Source organism: Oncorhynchus keta, unplaced genomic scaffold (assembly GCF_023373465.1).
Source record: "Oncorhynchus keta strain PuntledgeMale-10-30-2019 unplaced genomic scaffold, Oket_V2 Un_contig_3376_pilon_pilon, whole genome shotgun sequence".
Taxonomy (NCBI): domain Eukaryota; kingdom Metazoa; phylum Chordata; class Actinopteri; order Salmoniformes; family Salmonidae; genus Oncorhynchus; species Oncorhynchus keta.
In genome coordinates this window covers 407,501-425,303 of record NW_026287222.1, presented here as the reverse complement: position 1 = coordinate 425,303, position 17,803 = coordinate 407,501, and the positions used below count along the sequence as shown (strand labels likewise).

Genomic DNA, 17,803 nt, shown 5'->3' with positions numbered 1-17,803 from the left:
CTGGAGTAGCGAGAGCAGCAGGGCCACAACCTTTATCTCCCTCCATAGCAGACAGAGAGACAGACGGACTGGAGTAGCGAGAGCAGCAGGGCCACAACCTTTATCTCCCTCCATAGCAGACAGAGACAGAGAAAGACAGAGAAAGACGGGGTTGTGATCTTCAGTGGAGGAGGGTTGAGAGATCTTAGCTCATTTAGCGGAAAGGAAATGAGAAAGCATTCTGCTGTGAAGTCCAGGCCACAGGCTTTGTTACACACTGTGGGGGTCAGTGGGGTTCACATATAAGGTCAAATAAAGGTCAAGGGCCATCTTGCTTTCTCTGTACGTTCCGCGAAAGGCTTGCCGACAGCGTATCTGTTTCTGAGAAAGATTTAATGCTGAATGGATGTGACTTTTTTCTCTTCTTCATCATCTCCTGCTACTTTCTCCCTCTCTCACTAGCATCGTCATTCCTGCAGAGAAAAAATGTATAGATAAATCACACACTTTCTCTCAGACACACACTCACACGCACGCACAAGCACGCACGCATGCACTAGTGTTTAAGAGCGGGAACCGCTATTTCCCGGCCAAACCCATTATAGTTTCCGGGGATAAATAATGGCGAGGAACTGGTATATTATAATCAATTTTTTCTACGAACAGCATGACGTGAAATGGAACTGGTAAATTATATACAATGTCTAAATATATATATATATAGTATATATATATATATATATATATATATATAGGGGAGAACAAGTGTTTGATACACTGCCAACTTTGCAGATTTTCTTACTTACAAAGCATGTAGAGGTCTGTAATTTAACAGGAAACGTATGATCTCTGTAATTGCAAACAAAGGTTTCTGTACCAAATATTAAGTTCTGCTTTTCTGATGTATCAAATACTTATGTCATGCAATAAAATGCTAATTAATTACTTAAAAATCATACAATGTGATTTTCTGTCTCTCACAGTTGAAGTGTACCTATGATAAAAATTACAGACCTCTAAATGCTTTGTAAGTAGGAAAATCTGCAAAATCGGCAGTGTATCAAATACTTGTTCTCCCCACTGTGTATATATGAATAGAAATAGAGAGAGAGAGAGAGAGGTAGTTTCACTTGCTTTGGCAATGTAAACATATGTTTCCCATGCCAATAAAGCCCTTTGAATTTCATTGAGAGAAGAGAGAGAATGGTGAGAGAAGAGAGAGAGGGAGCGAGAGAGAGAGAGAGAGAGAGAGAGAGAGAGAGAGAGAGAGAGAGAGAGAGAGAGAGAGAGAGAGAGAGAGAGAGAGAGAGAGAGAGAGAGAGAGAGAGAGAGAGAGAGAGAGAGAGAGAGAGAGAGAGAGATAGTGAGAGATAGCGAGAGAGAGAGATGGGTACAGGAAGTGAAGAATGGCCAGTAGGGTCCAGACAGACAGAGCGTGGTAGGATGGAAGGAAGGAGGGAGGGAGGCTGTTAGATTATCTCTCTCTGTGCAGACCTCCCTCTGCTCTGATTAAGATCAGACACGTCAGCACTCTGGACCTGATGGATCCCCAACATTAACCCTCCCTCCCTCTGCTCTGTGTGTGTGTGTGTGTGTGTGTGTGTGTGTGTGTGTGTGTGTGTGTGTGTGTGTGTGTGTGTGTGTGTGTGTGTGTGTGTGTGTGTGTGTGTGTGTGTGTGTGTGTGTGTGTGTGTGTGTGTGTGTGTGTGTGTGTGTGTGTGTGTGTGCATTTAATGGTGTGCCCTCAATTACCTGAGGGGGTATTGGTGTGAGCATGAGAACATGTGTGTGTGTGTGTGCATGTGTGTTTCAAGCCGAGCCTCCTCCATTACCTCAGGTCAGAACAAAGACCCAGGCGTGGCTAGGGGGGATCAGTGATGGAGTTCAGCAGATAAGCAGTGTGTGTGTGTGTGTGTGTGTGTGTAGCAGTGGGCTCAGGTGCTAGCCTCTCGTAATGACTAGAGCTGAGCACACAGGTTTGTAGAAGAGCACCGTACAGCATATTCTGGCCCCAGGGCACAGCTGGGAGATATAGGATAGTACAGGACACACACACATTGGCATGCGTACAAACGCACAACATTATTTCACTCATACCAAACTGTTATATAATAAATGCCTTCCCACACACTGCAGACAAACCTCTCTCTCTCTCTCTCTCTCTCTCTCTCAACGATGCACCAATAATACTAAACCCCTAATAATAACAGCGGCCATATTGTCCAACACCTGCCTCACCATCTCTTAACCTCCGCTACCCATCCCTCCCCCCATCTGGATCTGAGTAGCGGCACTGGGCTTGGGTGGTCAGCCTGTTTATTTTGTATACAATGGAGAATGATAGTGTTTGTCCCAGCGTACTGTCTGACAGACAAGAGGGAATGTAAGCGGAAGATGGTTAGCTGAGACCGGATGGTTAGCTGAGACAGGATGGTTAGCTGAGACCGGATGGTTAGCTGTGACCGGATGGTTAGCTGAGACCGGATGGTTAGCTGAGACAGGATGGTTAGCTGAGACCGGATGGTTAGCTGAGACCGGATGGTTAGCTGAGACCGGATGGTTAGCTGTGACCGGATGGTTAGCTTAGACCGGATGGTTAGCTGAGACGGGATGGTTAGCTGTGACCGGATGGTTAGCTGAGACCGGATGGTTAGCTGAGACAGGATGGTTAGCTGAGACAGGATGGTTAGCTGTGACAGGATGGTTAGCTGAGACCGGATGGTTAGCTGAGACAGGATGGTTAGCTGTGACAGGATGGTTAGCTGAGACCGGATGGTTAGCTGAGACAGGATGGTTAGCTGTGACAGGATGGTTAGCTGAGACCGGATGGTTAGCTGAGACAGGATGGTTAGCTGTGACCGGATGGTTAGCTGAGACCGGATGGTTAGCTGAGACAGGATGGTTAGCTGAGACAGGATGGTTAGCTGTGACAGGATGGTTAGCTGAGACCGGATGGTTAGCTGAGACAGGATGGTTAGCTGAGACAGGATGGTTAGCTGTGACAGGATGGTTAGCTGAGACAGGATGGTTAGCTGAGACCGGATGGTTAGCTGAGACCGGATGGTTAGCTGAGACAGGATGGTTAGCTGTGACCGGATGGTTAGCTAAGACAGGATGGTTAGCTGAGACAGGATGGTTAGCTGAGACAGGATGGTTAGCTGAGACTGGATGGTTAGCTGAGACAGGATGGTTAGCTGAGACCGGATGGTTAGCTGAGACAGGATGGTTAGCTGAGACAGGATGGTTAGCTGAGACAGGATGTGCAACGGAATGATGACCATGCTCAGAGATAGTGGTCTGCGGCATCGCAGTCTCAAGAGACTACTCAAATCAAATGTTATTTGGCGCATTCTTCGTAAAAAACAGGTGTAGACTAACAGTGTAATGCTTACTTACGGGTTCTTTTCCCACAATGCAGTTAAAGATCAAAAATAAAACATGGAAATAGTGACACAAGGAATAAATACCATATATTTGTCAGTATTTTGTGTTTGTCTTTATTATTTTGGTCAGGCCAGGGTGTGACATGGGTATTTATGTGGTGTGTTTTGTCTAGGGGTTTTTGTAGGTTATGGGATTGTGGTGTAGTATAGTTGTCTAGAAAAGTCTATGGTTGTCTGGAGTGGTTCTCAATCAGAGGCAGGTGTTTATCGTTGTCTCTGATTGGGAACCATATTTAGACAGCCATATTCTTTAGGTATTTCGTGGGTGATTGTTCCTGTCTCTGTGTTTGTCTGCACAATATAGGGCTGTTTTGTTTGTTTGTTCATGTGTAGTTTCTTTATTAAAGAACCATGAGTAATAACCATGCTGTGTTTTGGTCCGATCCCTGCTACACCTCCTCAATCAGCTGTAACAATATCTTGTGTGCTTTGGGGGTTAGATGTTAACATCTGTTGTGGCTGTAAAGTACAGTCCATGAACAGGAATGAGATATGACCAGGAACAACTCAGAGCCAATCTAGTCCAATCTAGTCCTAGTCAGGATGTCAGGAGAACCAATGGGTAATTCCACGCACGACCCCGATATATTTGTTTCTCCTCATCCTCATACCATTAGAAAGTAACCTCACATCCTCCCTCCGACTAGGAAATGAAGACAATTGATTGGTGACAACATTGCCATGCCAACGGCGGAACAAGTGGAAATGTAATCCCAGCGTGAAACCCCCAAAGGACCCTGCAGGATTTGCATTCCCCAAATTGAAGTCCGACCTTCCCCATTTACAGCCAAGCTGTCACTTCAAACAAAAAAATTAAAACAATATTTTTTGTATCCTTTTTAACATTTGTCAAGTGTTTAATTTAAATCTTCCTTTGATAGCCTTTCGGGTGACATTGAAACTCAATAAATAATCATGAAGCAATCATAACAACACATAGCCTATTCATCATATCGCTAATAAGTACCTAAAATAGGCAATTAACACTTTGATGAACTCTAACTTATTTGTACCACGTCATCTGCAACCAGCTTCAGATCTCATTATTAATCTCATGGTGTTAGTCTATGGAGTCTTCACTGACATGATGCTAGTCTATGGAGTCTTCACTGACATGGTGCTAGTCTATGGAGTCTTCACTGACATGGTGCTAGTCTATGGAGTCTTCACTGACATGGTGCTAGTCTATGGAGTCTTCACTGACATGGTGCTAGTCTATGGAGTCTTCACTGACATGGTGCTGGTCTATGGAGTCTTCACTGACATGGTGCTAGTCTATGGAGTCTTCACTGACATGGTGCTAGTCTATGGAGTCTTCACTGACATGGTGCTAGTCTATGGAGTCTTCACTGACATGGTGCTAGTCTATGGAGTCTTCACTGACATGGTGCTAGTCTATGGAGTCTTCACTGACATGGTGCTAGTCTATGGAGTCTTCACTGACATGGTGCTAGTCTATGGAGTCTTCACTGACATGGTGCTAGTCTATGGAGTCTTCACTGACATTGTGTTAGTCTATGGAGTCTTCACTGACATGGTGCTAGTCTATGGAGTCTTCACTGACATTGTGTTAGTCTATGGAGTCTTCACTGACATGGTGCTAGTCTATGGTGTCTTCACTGACATGGTGCTAGTCTATGGAGTCTTCACTGACATTGTGTTAGTCTATGGAGTCTTCACTGACATGGTGCTAGTCTATGGAGTCTTCACTGACATGGTGCTAGTCTATGGAGTCTTCACTGACATGGTGCTAGTCTATGGAGTCTTCACTGACATTGTGTTAGTCTATGGAGTCTTCACTGACATGGTGCTAGTCTATGGAGTCTTCACTGACATGGTGTTAGTCTATGGAGTCTTCACTGACATGGTGCTAGTCTATGGAGTCTTCACTGACATGGTGCTAGTCTATGGAGTCTTCACTGACATGGTGCTAGTCTATGGAGTCTTCACTGACATGGTGCTAGTCTATGGAGTCTTCACTGACATGGTGCTAGTCTATGGAGTCTTCACTGACATGGTGCTAGTCTATGGAGTCTTCACTGACATGGTGCTAGTCTATGGAGTCTTCACTGACATGGTGCTAGTCTATGGTGTCTTCACTGACATGGTGCTAGTCTATGGAGTCTTCACTGACATGGTGCTAGTCTATGGAGTCTTCACTGACATGGTGCTAGTCTATGGTGTCTTCACTGACATGGTGCTAGTCTATGGAGTCTTCACTGACATGGTGCTAGTCTATGGAGTCTTCACTGACATGGTGCTAGTCTATGTGCTGCTAGTCTATGGAGTCTTCACTGACATGGTGCTAGTCTATGGAGTCTTCACTGACATGGTGCTAGTCTATGGAGTCTTCACTGACATGGTGCTAGTCTATGGAGTCTTCACTGACATGGTGCTAGTCTATGGAGTCTTCACTGACATGGTGCTAGTCTATGGAGTCTTCACTGACATGGTGCTAGTCTATGGAGTCTTCACTGACATGGTGCTAGTCTATGGAGTCTTCACTGACATGGTGCTAGTCTATGGAGTCTTCACTGACATGGTGCTAGTCTATGGAGTCTTCACTGACATGGTGCTAGTCTATGGAGTCTTCACTGACATGGTGCTAGTCTATGGAGTCTTCACTGACATGGTGCTAGTCTATGGAGTCTTCACTGACATGGTGCTAGTCTATGGAGTCTTCACTGACATGGTGTTAGTCTATGGAGTCTTCACTGACATGGTGCTAGTCTATGGAGTCTTCACTGACATGGTGCTAGTCTATGGAGTCTTCACTGACATGGTGCTAGTCTATGGAGTCTTCACTGACATGGTGCTAGTCTATGGAGTCTTCACTGACATGGTGCTAGTCTATGGAGTCTTCACTGACATGGTGCTAGTCTATGGAGTCTTCACTGACATGGTGCTAGTCTATGGAGTCTTCACTGACATGGTGCTAGTCTATGGAGTCTTCACTGACATGGTGCTAGTCTATGGAGTCTTCACTGACATGGTGCTAGTCTATGGAGTCTTCACTGACATGGTGCTAGTCTATGGAGTCTTCACTGACATGGTGCTAGTCTATGGAGTCTTCACTGACATGGTGCTAGTCTATGGAGTCTTCACTGACATGGTGCTAGTCTATGGAGTCTTCACTGACATGGTGCGTTGAAGTGAATGTCATTGATACTCTCGTCTTTTGGGCAGATTCACATATTGCTGTTTTATGTTCATTTGATCTCATAATAAAATTGTCTCTGAGTTACAGATTACGACTTCGATGACCAGATTGCGTGTAGAATAGTGTAGAATACAATAGAAAGAATATCTAAAAGTAGAAAGTAGAATATTATAGATTAACATAGAATAGAACAGAAATTGTAAGTTGAATCGTCAAATCACATTCCATGACATAAACCCCGGCCACTCCAGCCCATGCTAATGCTTGCCCATGCCAACCAAGGATAACCCACACGCCAAAGAATCTTCGCCTGACTCGTCAAGGGGGTCCTAAACTTGTGTGATGTCACCATCAAAGAGTTGGCTTTGAAGAACCACCCGCTGCATTTAGTGTGCAGCGCGGCCAAATCCACCTGCTGTATTTAGTGTGCAGCACGGCCAAATCCACCTGCTGTATTTAGTGTGCAGCGCGGCCAAATCCACCAGCTGTATTTAGTGTGCAGCGTGGCCAAATCCACCTGCTGTATTTAGTGTGCAGCGCGGCCAAATCCACCTGCTGCATTTAGTGTGCAGCACGGCCAAATCCACCTGCTGCATTTAGTGTGCAGCGCGGCCAAATCCACCTGCTGTATTTAGTGTGCAGCACGGCCAAATCCACCTGGTGCATTTAGTGTGCAGCGCGGCCAAATCCACCTGCTGTATTTAGTGTGCAGCGCTTCCAAATCCACCTGCTGTATTTAGTGTGCAGACCTGCTGCATTTAGTGTGCAGCACGGCCAAATCCACCCGCTGTATTTAGTGTGCAGCACGGCCAAATCCACCTGCTGCATTTAGTGTGCAGCACGGCCAAATCCACCTGCTGTATTTAGTGTGCAGCGCGGCCAAATCCACCTGCTGCATTTAGTGTGCAGCACGGCCAAATCCACCTGCTGCATTTAGTGTGCAGCACGGCCAAATCCACCTGCTGTATTTAGTGTGCAGCGCAGCCAAATCCACCCACTGTATTTAGTGTGCAGCGCGGCCAAATCCACCTGCTGCATTTAGTGTGCAGCGCGGCCAAATCCACCTGCTGCATTTAGTGTGCAGCGCGGCCAAATCCACCTGCTGTATTTAGTGTGCAGCGCGGCCAAATCCACCTGCTGTATTTAGTGTGCAGCGCGGCCAAATCCACCTGCTGTATTTAGTGTGCAGCGCGGCCAAATCCACCTGCTGTATTTAGTGTGCAGCGTGGCCAAATCCACCTGCTGTATTTAGTGTGCAGCGCGGCCAAATCCACCTGCTGCATTTAGTGTGCAGCACGGCCAAATCCACCTGCTGTATTTAGTGTGCAGCGCGGCCAAATCCACCTGCTGCATTTAGTGTGCAGCGCGGCCAAATCTACCTGCTGCATTTAGTGTGCAGCGTGGCCAAATCCACCTGCTGTATTTAGTGTGCAGCGCGGCCAAATCCACCTGCTGCATTTAGTGTGCAGCACGGCCAAATCCACCTGCTGTATTTGGTGTGCAGCGCGGCCAAATCCACCTGCTGCATTTAGTGTGCAGCACGGCCAAATCCACCTGCTGTATTTGGTGTGCAGCGCGGCCAAATCCACCTGCTGCATTTAGTGTGCAGCACGGCCAAATCCACCTGCTGTATTTAGTGTGCAGCGCGGCCAAATCCAGCTGCTGCATTTAGTGTGCAGCGCGGCCAAATCCACCTGCTGTATTTAGTGTGCAGCGCAGCCAAATCCACCTGCTGTATTTAGTGTGCAGCGCAGCCAAATCCACCTGCTGTATTTAGTGTGCAGCGCAGCCAAATCCACCTGCTGCATTTAGTGTGCAGCGCGGCCAAATCCACCCGCTGTATTTAGTGTGCAGCGCGGCCAAATCCACCTGCTGCATTTAGTGTGCAGCGCGGCCAAATCCACCCGCTGTATTTAGTATGCAGCGTGGCCAAATCCACCTGCTGTATTTAGTGTGCAGCGTGGCCAAATCCACCCGCTGTATTTAGTGTGCAGCGCGGCCAAATCCACCTGCTGTATTTAGTGTGCAGCGCGGCCAAATCCACCTGCTGTATTTAGTGTGCAGCGCGGCCAAATCCACCTGCTGTATTTAGTGTGCAGCGCGGCCAAATCCACCTGCTGTATTTAGTGTGCAGCGCGGCCAAATCCACCCGCTGTATTTAGTGTGCAGCACGGCCAAATCCACCTGCTGTATTTAGTGTGCAGCGCGGCCAAATCCACCTGCTGTATTTAGTGTGCAGCGCGGCCAAATCCACCTGCTGTATTTAGTGTGCAGCGCGGCCAAATCCACCTGCTGTATTTAGTGTGCAGCGCGGCCAAATCCACCTGCTGTATTTAGTGTGCAGCGCGGCCAAATCCACCTGCTGTATTTAGTGTGCAGCACGGCCAAATCCACCTGCTGTATTTAGTGTGCAGCGCGGCCAAATCCACCTGCTGTATTTAGTGTGCAGCACGGCCAAATCCACCTGCTGTATTTAGTGTGCAGCGCGGCCAAATCCACCTGCTGCATTTAGTGTGCAGCGCGGCCAAATCCACCTGCTGCATTTAGTGTGCAGCGCGGCCAAATCCACCTGCTGTATTTAGTGTGCAGCACGGCCAAATCCACCTGCTGTATTTAGTGTGCAGCGCGGCCAAATCCACCTGCTGTATTTAGTATGCAGCGCGGCCAAATCCACCTGCTGTATTTAGTGTGCAGCGCGGCCAAATCCACCTGCTGTATTTAGTGTGCAGCGCGGCCAAATCCACCTGCTGTATTTAGTGTGCAGCGCGGCCAAATCCGCCTGCTGTATTTAGTATGCAGCGCGGCCAAATCCACCTGCTGTATTTAGTGTGCAGCGCGGCCAAATCCACCTGCTGTATTTAGTGTGCAGCGCGGCCAAATCCACCTGCTGTATTTAGTGTGCAGCGCGGCCAAATCCACCTGCTGCATTTAGTGTGCAGCGTGGCCAAATCCACCTGCTGTATTTAGTGTGCAGCGCGGCCAAATCCTCCTGCTGTATTTAGTGTGCAGCACGGCCAAATCTACCTGCTGTATTTAGTGTGCAGCGCGGCCAAATCCGCCTGCTGTATTTAGTGTGCAGCGCGGCCAAATCCGCCTGCTGTATTTAGTGTGCAGCGCGGCCAAATCTACCTGCTGTATTTAGTGTGCAGCACGGCCAAATCCACCTGCTGTATTTAGTGTGCAGCGCGGCCAAATCCGCCTGCTGTATTTAGTATGCAGCGCGGCCAAATCCACCTGCTTTATTTAGTGTGCAGCGCGGCCAAATCCACCTGCTGCATTTAGTGTGCAGCGCGGCCAAATCTACCTGCTGCATTTAGTGTGCAGCGCGGCCAAATCCACCTGCTGTATTTAGTGTGCCACCAAATCCACCTGCTGTATTTAGTGTGCAGCGCGGCCAAATCCACCTGCTGTATTTAGTGTGCAGCGCGGCCAAATCCACCTGCTGTATTTAGTATGCAGCGCGGCCAAATCCACCTGCTGTATTTAGTGTGCAGCGCGGCCAAATCCACCTGCTGTATTTAGTGTGCAGCACGGCCAAATCCACCTGCTGCATTTAGTGTGCAGCGCGGCCAAATCCACCTGCTGTATTTAGTGTGCAGCGCGGCCAAATCCACCTGCTGCATTTAGTGTGCAGCACGGCCAAATCCACCTGCTGTATTTAGTGTGCAGCGCGGCCATATCCACCTGCTGTATTTAGTGTGCAGCGCGGCCAAATCCACCTGCTGCATTTAGTGTGCAGCACGGCCAAATCCACCTGCTGTATTTAGTGTGCAGCGCGGCCAAATCCACCTGCTGTATTTAGTGTGCAGCGCGGCCAAATCCACCTGCTGTATTTAGTGTGCAGCGTGGCCAAATCCACCTGCTGTATTTAGCGTGCAGCGCGGCCAAATCCACCTGCTGTATTTAGTGTGCAGCACGGCCAAATCCACCTGCTGTATTTAGCGTGCAGCGCGGCCAAATCCACCTGCTGTATTTAGCGTGCAGCGCGGCCAAATCCACCTGCTGTATTTAGCGTGCAGCGCGGCCAAATCCACCTGCTGTATTTAGTGTGCAGCGCGGCCAAATCCACCTGCTGTATTTAGTGTGCAGCGCGGCCAAATCCACCTGCTGTATTTAGCGTGCAGCGCGGCTAAATTCACCTGCTGTATTTAGTGTGCAGCGCGGCCAAATCCACCTGCTGTATTTAGTGTGCAGCACGGCCAAATCCACCTGCTGCATTTAGTGTGCAGCACGGCCATATCCACCTGCTGCATTTAGTGTGCAGCGCGGCCAAATCCACCCGCTGCATTTAGTGTGCAGCACGGCCAAATCCACCATCGCCACAAAACAGTGTTCTGAAATCCACACAGAAACCGTGTCTGAACAGCTTTGATCTACTTGGATCGACGTCAAATTATGGCTCACTGGGGATTCACATAGAGCAAGACTGTGTATTGATGCCACCCTATAGCATGTAAGGATAGCTAGAGGAATAGCGCATTAGTAATAGCAGCAGCAATAGTACCGTTCAAAAGAGATGCTTGGTTATTCTGTCATCCAGGCCGGTTACTACTTCAAACACTAAGACTTCTGATATCAAAAACACTGTGGCAAGCTGCAGCTTCAGAGCACCATTGTCAGTCACGTCAGTCACCCCCCAGGTAATGAAGAGGTGAGCCTATATCTGTCCGAGGGGGATCCGTCTTTTATGTGTTTTCTGCTGCTCGCCTATTGATCTGTTTGTTCGAAGACAGAAGAGGAAAAGTTAAGGAGAGGAGGAGGAGATGTACAGACAAGGGGAAAGGTGACTTGTACAGGAAAATAGACCTGGAAGAGAGAGAGAGGGCGAGCGACTCTAGAGAGTAAGAGCGAGGGAGGGAACGACAGAGGGAATTCATTATGTTAATATTGTAAATGAATCACTTCATTCCCAAAGTATGCTTTGGCAATATCTACATAGTTTTGTCATGCCTAAAAAGCTATTTTAATTTAATTGAGAAAGAGAGAGTGAGGCAGAAGAAATTAAAAACAGTACTATAGTGTTAGGTATGTGGTTATCGAGCTCTCTCTCTGTCTCTCTCTGTCTCTCTGTCTCTCTGTCTCTCTGTCTCTCTGTCGCTCTCTCTCTCTCTCTGTCGCTCTCTCTCTCTGTCGATCTCTCTCTGTCGCTCTATCTCTGTCGCTCTCTCTCTCTGTGTCTCTGTCGCTCTCTCTCTCTGTCTCTCTGTCTCTCTGTCGCTCTCTCTCTCTCTCTCTGTCGCTCTCTCTCTCTGTCGATCTCTCTCTGTCGCTCTATCTCTGTCGCTCTCTCTCTCTCTGTCGCTCTCTCTCTCTGTGTCTCTGTCTTTCTGTCGCTCTATCTCTGTCGCTCTCTCTCTCTCTGTGTCTCTCTCTGTCGCTCTCTCTCTCTGTGTCTCTGTCTCTCTGTCGCTCTATCTCTGTCGCTCTCTCTCTCTGTGTCTCTCTCTGTCGCTCTCTCTCTCTGTCGCTCTATCTCTGTCTCTCTCTCTCTCTGTCGTTCTCTCTCTCGCTCTCTCTCTCTGTCGCTCTCTCTCTGTCTCTGTGAACAGGGGGGACACGTTGACATTTAGCACTTTGAGGGATTTCACTGATATCTGGAGGATATTGGGAGCCATAGTGGGAATAACATATTGGAAAATGAATCTGCAGAATTTGATTTGGGACCAGGAATGCCGGCGGCCTATGGGAATGGCTGGGGGCCTCGTGAAAAACTCGCACCTCTCTCTCTCTCTCTCTCTCTCTCTCACTCACTCTCACACAAACACACTCGCCCTTTTATTTGGTAGAAACTAAACCCCTTCCGGCGTATTTTAGCTTATTTTGAAGTCGCGGGCAGATTTGATTGCAGGAAGCCATTATGAAAACAGACGGGGTAGAAAATCAGCAATTGGCAGGCGGGGTCACCGCATCCAAACTGATTTGCATATATATTATTATGGGCGGTCCCAGGGGCCCCGGGGCATGCTGGGTATATTACAGACTAGGCCGCCCCCCTGACCACCCCGCGCCAAATTGAGTTGAAAAGACAAATAGATGAAAAACAAGTAAACAGATCCGCAACTTTTGACAGGTTTGTTTTTCTGTCAGAGCATTGGATGGAAATATTCATGGTAATGTTGTATCTCAAATAGCATCCTTGTCCTATATAGTGCACTATGTTTACCATAGAGCTCTGGGCAAAAATAAAACACAAATAGCATCCTTGTCCTATATAGTGCACTATGTTTACCATAGAGCTCTGGGCAAAAATAATACACAAATAGCATCCTTGTCCTATATAGTGCACTATGTTTACCATAGAGCTCTGGGCAAAAATAATACACAAATAGCATCCTTGTCCTATATAGTGCACTATGTTTACCATAGAGCTCTGGGCAAAAATAATACACAAATAGCATCCTTGTCCTATATAGTGCACTATGTTTACCATAGAGCTCTGGGCAAAAATAATACACAAATAGCATCCTTGTCCTATATAGTGCACTATGTTTACCATAGAGCTCTGGGCAAAAATAATACACAAATAGCATCCTTGTCCTATATAGTGCACTATGTTTACCATAGAGCTCTGGGCAAAAATAATACACAAATAGCATCCTTGTCCTATATAGTGCACTATGTTTACCATAGAGTTCTGGGCAAAAATAATACACAAATAGCATCCTTGTCCTATATAGTGCACTATGTTTACCATAGAGCTCTGGGCAAAAATAATACACAAATAGCATCCTTGTCCTATATAGTGCACTATGTTTACCATAGAGTTCTGGGCAAAAATAATACACAAATAGCATCCTTGTCCTATATAGTGCACTATGTTTACCATAGAGCTCTGGGCAAAAATAATACACAAATAGCATCCTTGTCCTATATAGTGCACTATGTTTACCATAGAGCTCTGGGCAAAAATAATACACAAATAGCATCCTTGTCCTATATAGTGCACTATGTTTACCATAGAGCTCTGGGCAAAAATAATACACAAATAGCATCCTTGTCCTATATAGTGCACTATGTTTACCATAGAGCTCTGGGCAAAAATAATACACAAATAGGGTGCCATTTTGGGCGCCGCCCTCAATTTCGGTAGCCCCCGCTCTCTCCCCATCCAGGCGGGATTTCCATAGGCTCCATTTCACACGCCGGCCACTTTCACAGCTGGGTTTCTGTCAGAGTAAGAGAAGGCTGTTTACCTGTGCCTTGAGCCACGACGAATGGTCTATCTAAAGCCATTAACATATTCACATTAACATGTGATTTGATCTGGCTTTTTGTCCCGCTAAGACTCATCTACAGTCATGTTTAGCCACTAATGAACCATTGGGTTTCCCTTACGCCTGATCACTGAATGTTTTTCAATTGACCCATCTATCAAGTGAGAAAACCCTTCCTCCGCAAGCCTCGTCACGTCTCCATGAGGACATGATATAGTTCCCTAGCAACATCCTTACTCAGTGAAGATACTCTATCTGCCCAGCATGATTTAGGTTGGAGCAGAAACCTGCATCAACACTTAGGCTACAATCAAGGCCTAATGTTGAGCAAACTGAGCATTTCCCGATGCTCTTCTGAAACCACTCTTAGATATCTTGTATGTTAACACATGGAGGTTTACATGACATAAACGTGACATAAACCTGACATAAACATGACATAGCCTTGACAAGATCCCAAACAACCAGCGTGGGTAAACATTCACATGCATTTCCCCTCTAGCCCTCTAGGGGCACTATGGTCACCTCACCGCGGTGAAGTTCATGACCTTCAAGAACCAGATGGTGAACTTTTCAACACTCGTATAGCATTGCGCGGGTCAAACCACCAGCCTTACAACAAGCTACCTCTCAGCACACAGTCCTTCTGTAGCACAGTTGGTAGAGCATGGCGCTTGTAACGCCAGGGTAGTGGGTTCGATTCCCGGGACCACCCATACGTAGAATGTATGCACACATGACTGTAAGTCGCTTTGGATAAAAGCGTCTGCTAAATGGCATATATTATTATTTATATTACAGTCACACTTCCCCTCCAGACTTCCAGGGGGCACTATGGGTAACTCACCACGGTGAAGTTCATGACCTTGAGGATCCAGATGGTGAGCGCCAGGTTGACGATCATGGTGACCAGGAGCAGGAGGATGAAGAAGTAGAGGCAGCGCTTCCTCCAGCCGTAGATACCCACCGGGTAGGCCTGGGCACCTTGGTGTACTCGCTGGCTCAGGGTGTTGGGCTGGGCCGCCAGGATATACTGCTCCTGGGTCATCTGGAGGAGGAGGAGAGAACAGAAATAGGATTCAAACCCACAGTCTTCCAACTGATGAAGCACTCCTCACCTCTAGGCTGTCTGCTGCCCTCTGGAACTTCCAAGATGGAGATCAGGTGCAGTGAGAGGAGAGAGGGCAGAAATGGATGGGGGATGAGGGTAAAGACAGACAGAGGTGACAAAGAGATTAGGGATGTGAGGTTGGAGGTTAGCGGAGATGGGGGGAAGCAATGGAGTGGAAGGCGTGAGCAGGAAGAGGGAGACTGAGAGGTTAATGAAGGGAGAGGGGATGAGAGAAAGGGTTAGGACCAATGGGACATAGAAAGAGAGAAAGGTTTCGGACCAATGGGACAGGGAAGAGAGAAAGGGTTAGGACCAATGGGACATGGAAAGAGAGAAAGGTTTAGGACCAATGGGACAGGGAAAGAGAGAAAGGTTTAGGACCAATGGGACAGGGAAAGAGAGAAAGGTTTAGGACCAATGGGACAGGGAAAGAGAGAAAGGTTTAGGACCAATTAAAGAGAGAAAGGTTTAGGACCAATGGGACAGGGAAAGAGAGAAAGGTTTAGGACCAATGGGACAGGGAAAGAGAGAAAGGGTTAGGACCAATGGGACAGGGAAGAGAGAAAGGTTTAGGACCAATGGGACAGGGAAAGAGAGAAAGGGTTAAGACCAATGGGACAGGGAAAGAGAGAAAGGGTTAGGACGAATGGGACAGGGAAAGAGAGAAAGGTTTAGGACCAATGGGACAGGGAAAGAGAGAAAGGGTTAGGACCAATGGGACAGGGAAAGAGAGAAAGGTTTAGGACCAATGGGACAGGGAAAGAGAGAAAGGGTTAAGACCAATGGGACAGGGAAAGAGAGAAAGGTTTAGGACCAATGGGACAGGGAAAGAGAGAAAGGGTTAAGACCAATGGGACAGGGAAAGAGAGAAAGGGTTAGGACCAATGGGACAGGGAAAGAGAGAAAGGTTTAGGACCAATGGGACAGGGAAAGAGAGAAAGGGTTAAGACCAAATGGGACAGGGAAAGAGAGAAAGGTTTAGGACCAATGGGACAGGGAAAGAGAGAAAGGTTTAGGACCAATGGGACAGGGAAAGAGAGAAAGGGTTATGACCAATGGGACAGGGAAAGAGAGAAAGGTTTAGGACCAATGGGACAGGGAAAGAGAGAAAGGGTTAGGACCAATGGGACAGGGAAAGAGAGAAAGGGTTATGACCAATGGGCCAGGGAAAGAGAGAAAGGTTTAGGACCAATGGGACAGGGAAAGAGAGAAAGGGTTAGGACCAATGGGACAGGGAAAGAGAGAAAGGTTTAGGACCAATGGGCCAGGGAAAGAGAGAAAGGTTTAGGACCAATGGGCCAGGGAAAGAGAGGATGGGAGGCAAGAAAGAGGTGTCAAGGTTAGAGAAAGAGGGAAGGAAAGGAGAGGAGATGGATGAAGTGAGACGGAAAGAGGAAGAAGACGACAGAGGAAAGGAGGAAGAGAAGGTCAAAGAGAGAGGAGAGGAGGGATGGGGGAGGAGCAGTGGGAGATAGAAAGAATGGACAGATGACGGAGAGAGAGAGAAAGACAGAGAGAGATGCTATTTGGCCCTAAACAGAGAGTACACAGTGGCACTGTGACTGACCCAAACTTAAGGAAAGCTTTGACTATGTACAGACACAGTGAGATGAGCCTTGCTATTGAGAAAGGACACTGTAGGGAGATCTGGCACTCAAGAGAAGACGGCTTTGTGCACACTGCCCACAAAATTAGGTGGAAACTGAGCTGCACTTCCTAACCTCCTGCCCAATGTATGACCATATTAGAGACACATATTTCCTTCAGATTACAGAGATCCACAAAGAATTCAAAAACAAACGTGATTTTGATAAACTCTCATATCTACTGGGTGAAATACCACAGTGTGCCATCACAGCAGCAAGATTTGTGACCTGTTGCCACAAGAAAAGGGCAACCAGTGAAGAACAAACACCATTGTAAATACAACCCATATTTATGTTTATTTATTTTCCCTTTTGTACATTAACCATTTGTACATCGTCACAACACTGTATATATACATAATATGACATTTGTAATGTCTTCATTGTTTTGAAACTTCTGTATGTGTAATGTTTACTGTTCATTTTTATTGTTTATTTCACTTTTGTATATTATCTACCTCACTTGCTTTGGCAATGTTAACACGTTTCCCACGCCAATAAAGCCTCGAGAGAGAGAGAGAGAGAGAGAGAGAGAGAGAGAGAGAGAGAGAGAGAGAGAGAGAGAGAGAGAGAGAGAGAGAGAGAGAGAGAGAGAGAGAGAGAGCAGTGGATAGAGCAGAGATAGAGAAGACAGGTGGTGTGGAAGGAAGGAAGAAAGCGAGGGAGGGAGGGAGGAAGGCAAGATGAGAACGGAGAAAGAGAGTGCGAAGGAGAGCGGGAGATAAGAAAGACAGGAGAGAAAACCCATTCGTTCTACTGCTTGAAGAGCTGAGGATAGGAAAGATACCACTCTGCCAGGCCTCTGGTATCTCCCTGTAGATCTCTAGTCTATATTGCTGGGCTCTGCCTGGATTCTCACTAAAGTCTAACCGGGAACTATAGAATCCATTCGACACATCAGCGAATGCCCATTACTCACAAGCCCATAGAAAATGACACGGTGACGTATTGAATTAGCGTTAGTGTTCGGCAGCGGTGTTCTGCTGTTGGAGATTGCAGACATTCTCACTGGCATTTTCACTGCTTGCCGAACTTGATTGTTTGTGTAAACAGCATGACTGTATTCTACCATTCAGAATGCTGTGTTAGAAGTCCAAAATGTCACTGCTATTTCCTTTTAGTGCCTATGGGCCTTGGTCTAACGTAGTGTACTAAAGAGGGAATAGGGTTCTATTTGGGACGGAGACATTGCCTGGGCTCAACAGGTCAGAGCTGCTTCATAGCCCCGGGACTTCATGTGGCTATAAATA

The 17,803-nt window shown here is 47.1% G+C and overlaps 1 protein-coding gene across 2 annotated transcripts in view; it reads right to left on the bottom strand.

Annotated features, from left to right (window-relative positions):
- Positions 1-17,803, bottom strand: part of LOC127923913 (zeta-sarcoglycan) — a 369,996-nt gene that overhangs the window by 125,455 nt on the left and 226,738 nt on the right. For both annotated transcript variants that reach the window (XM_052508121.1, XM_052508122.1), the window contains exon 2: positions 14,644-14,844. In XM_052508121.1, the coding sequence (XP_052364081.1) occupies positions 14,644-14,844 (201 nt within the window). The remainder of the gene's footprint in view (positions 1-14,643; positions 14,845-17,803) is intronic.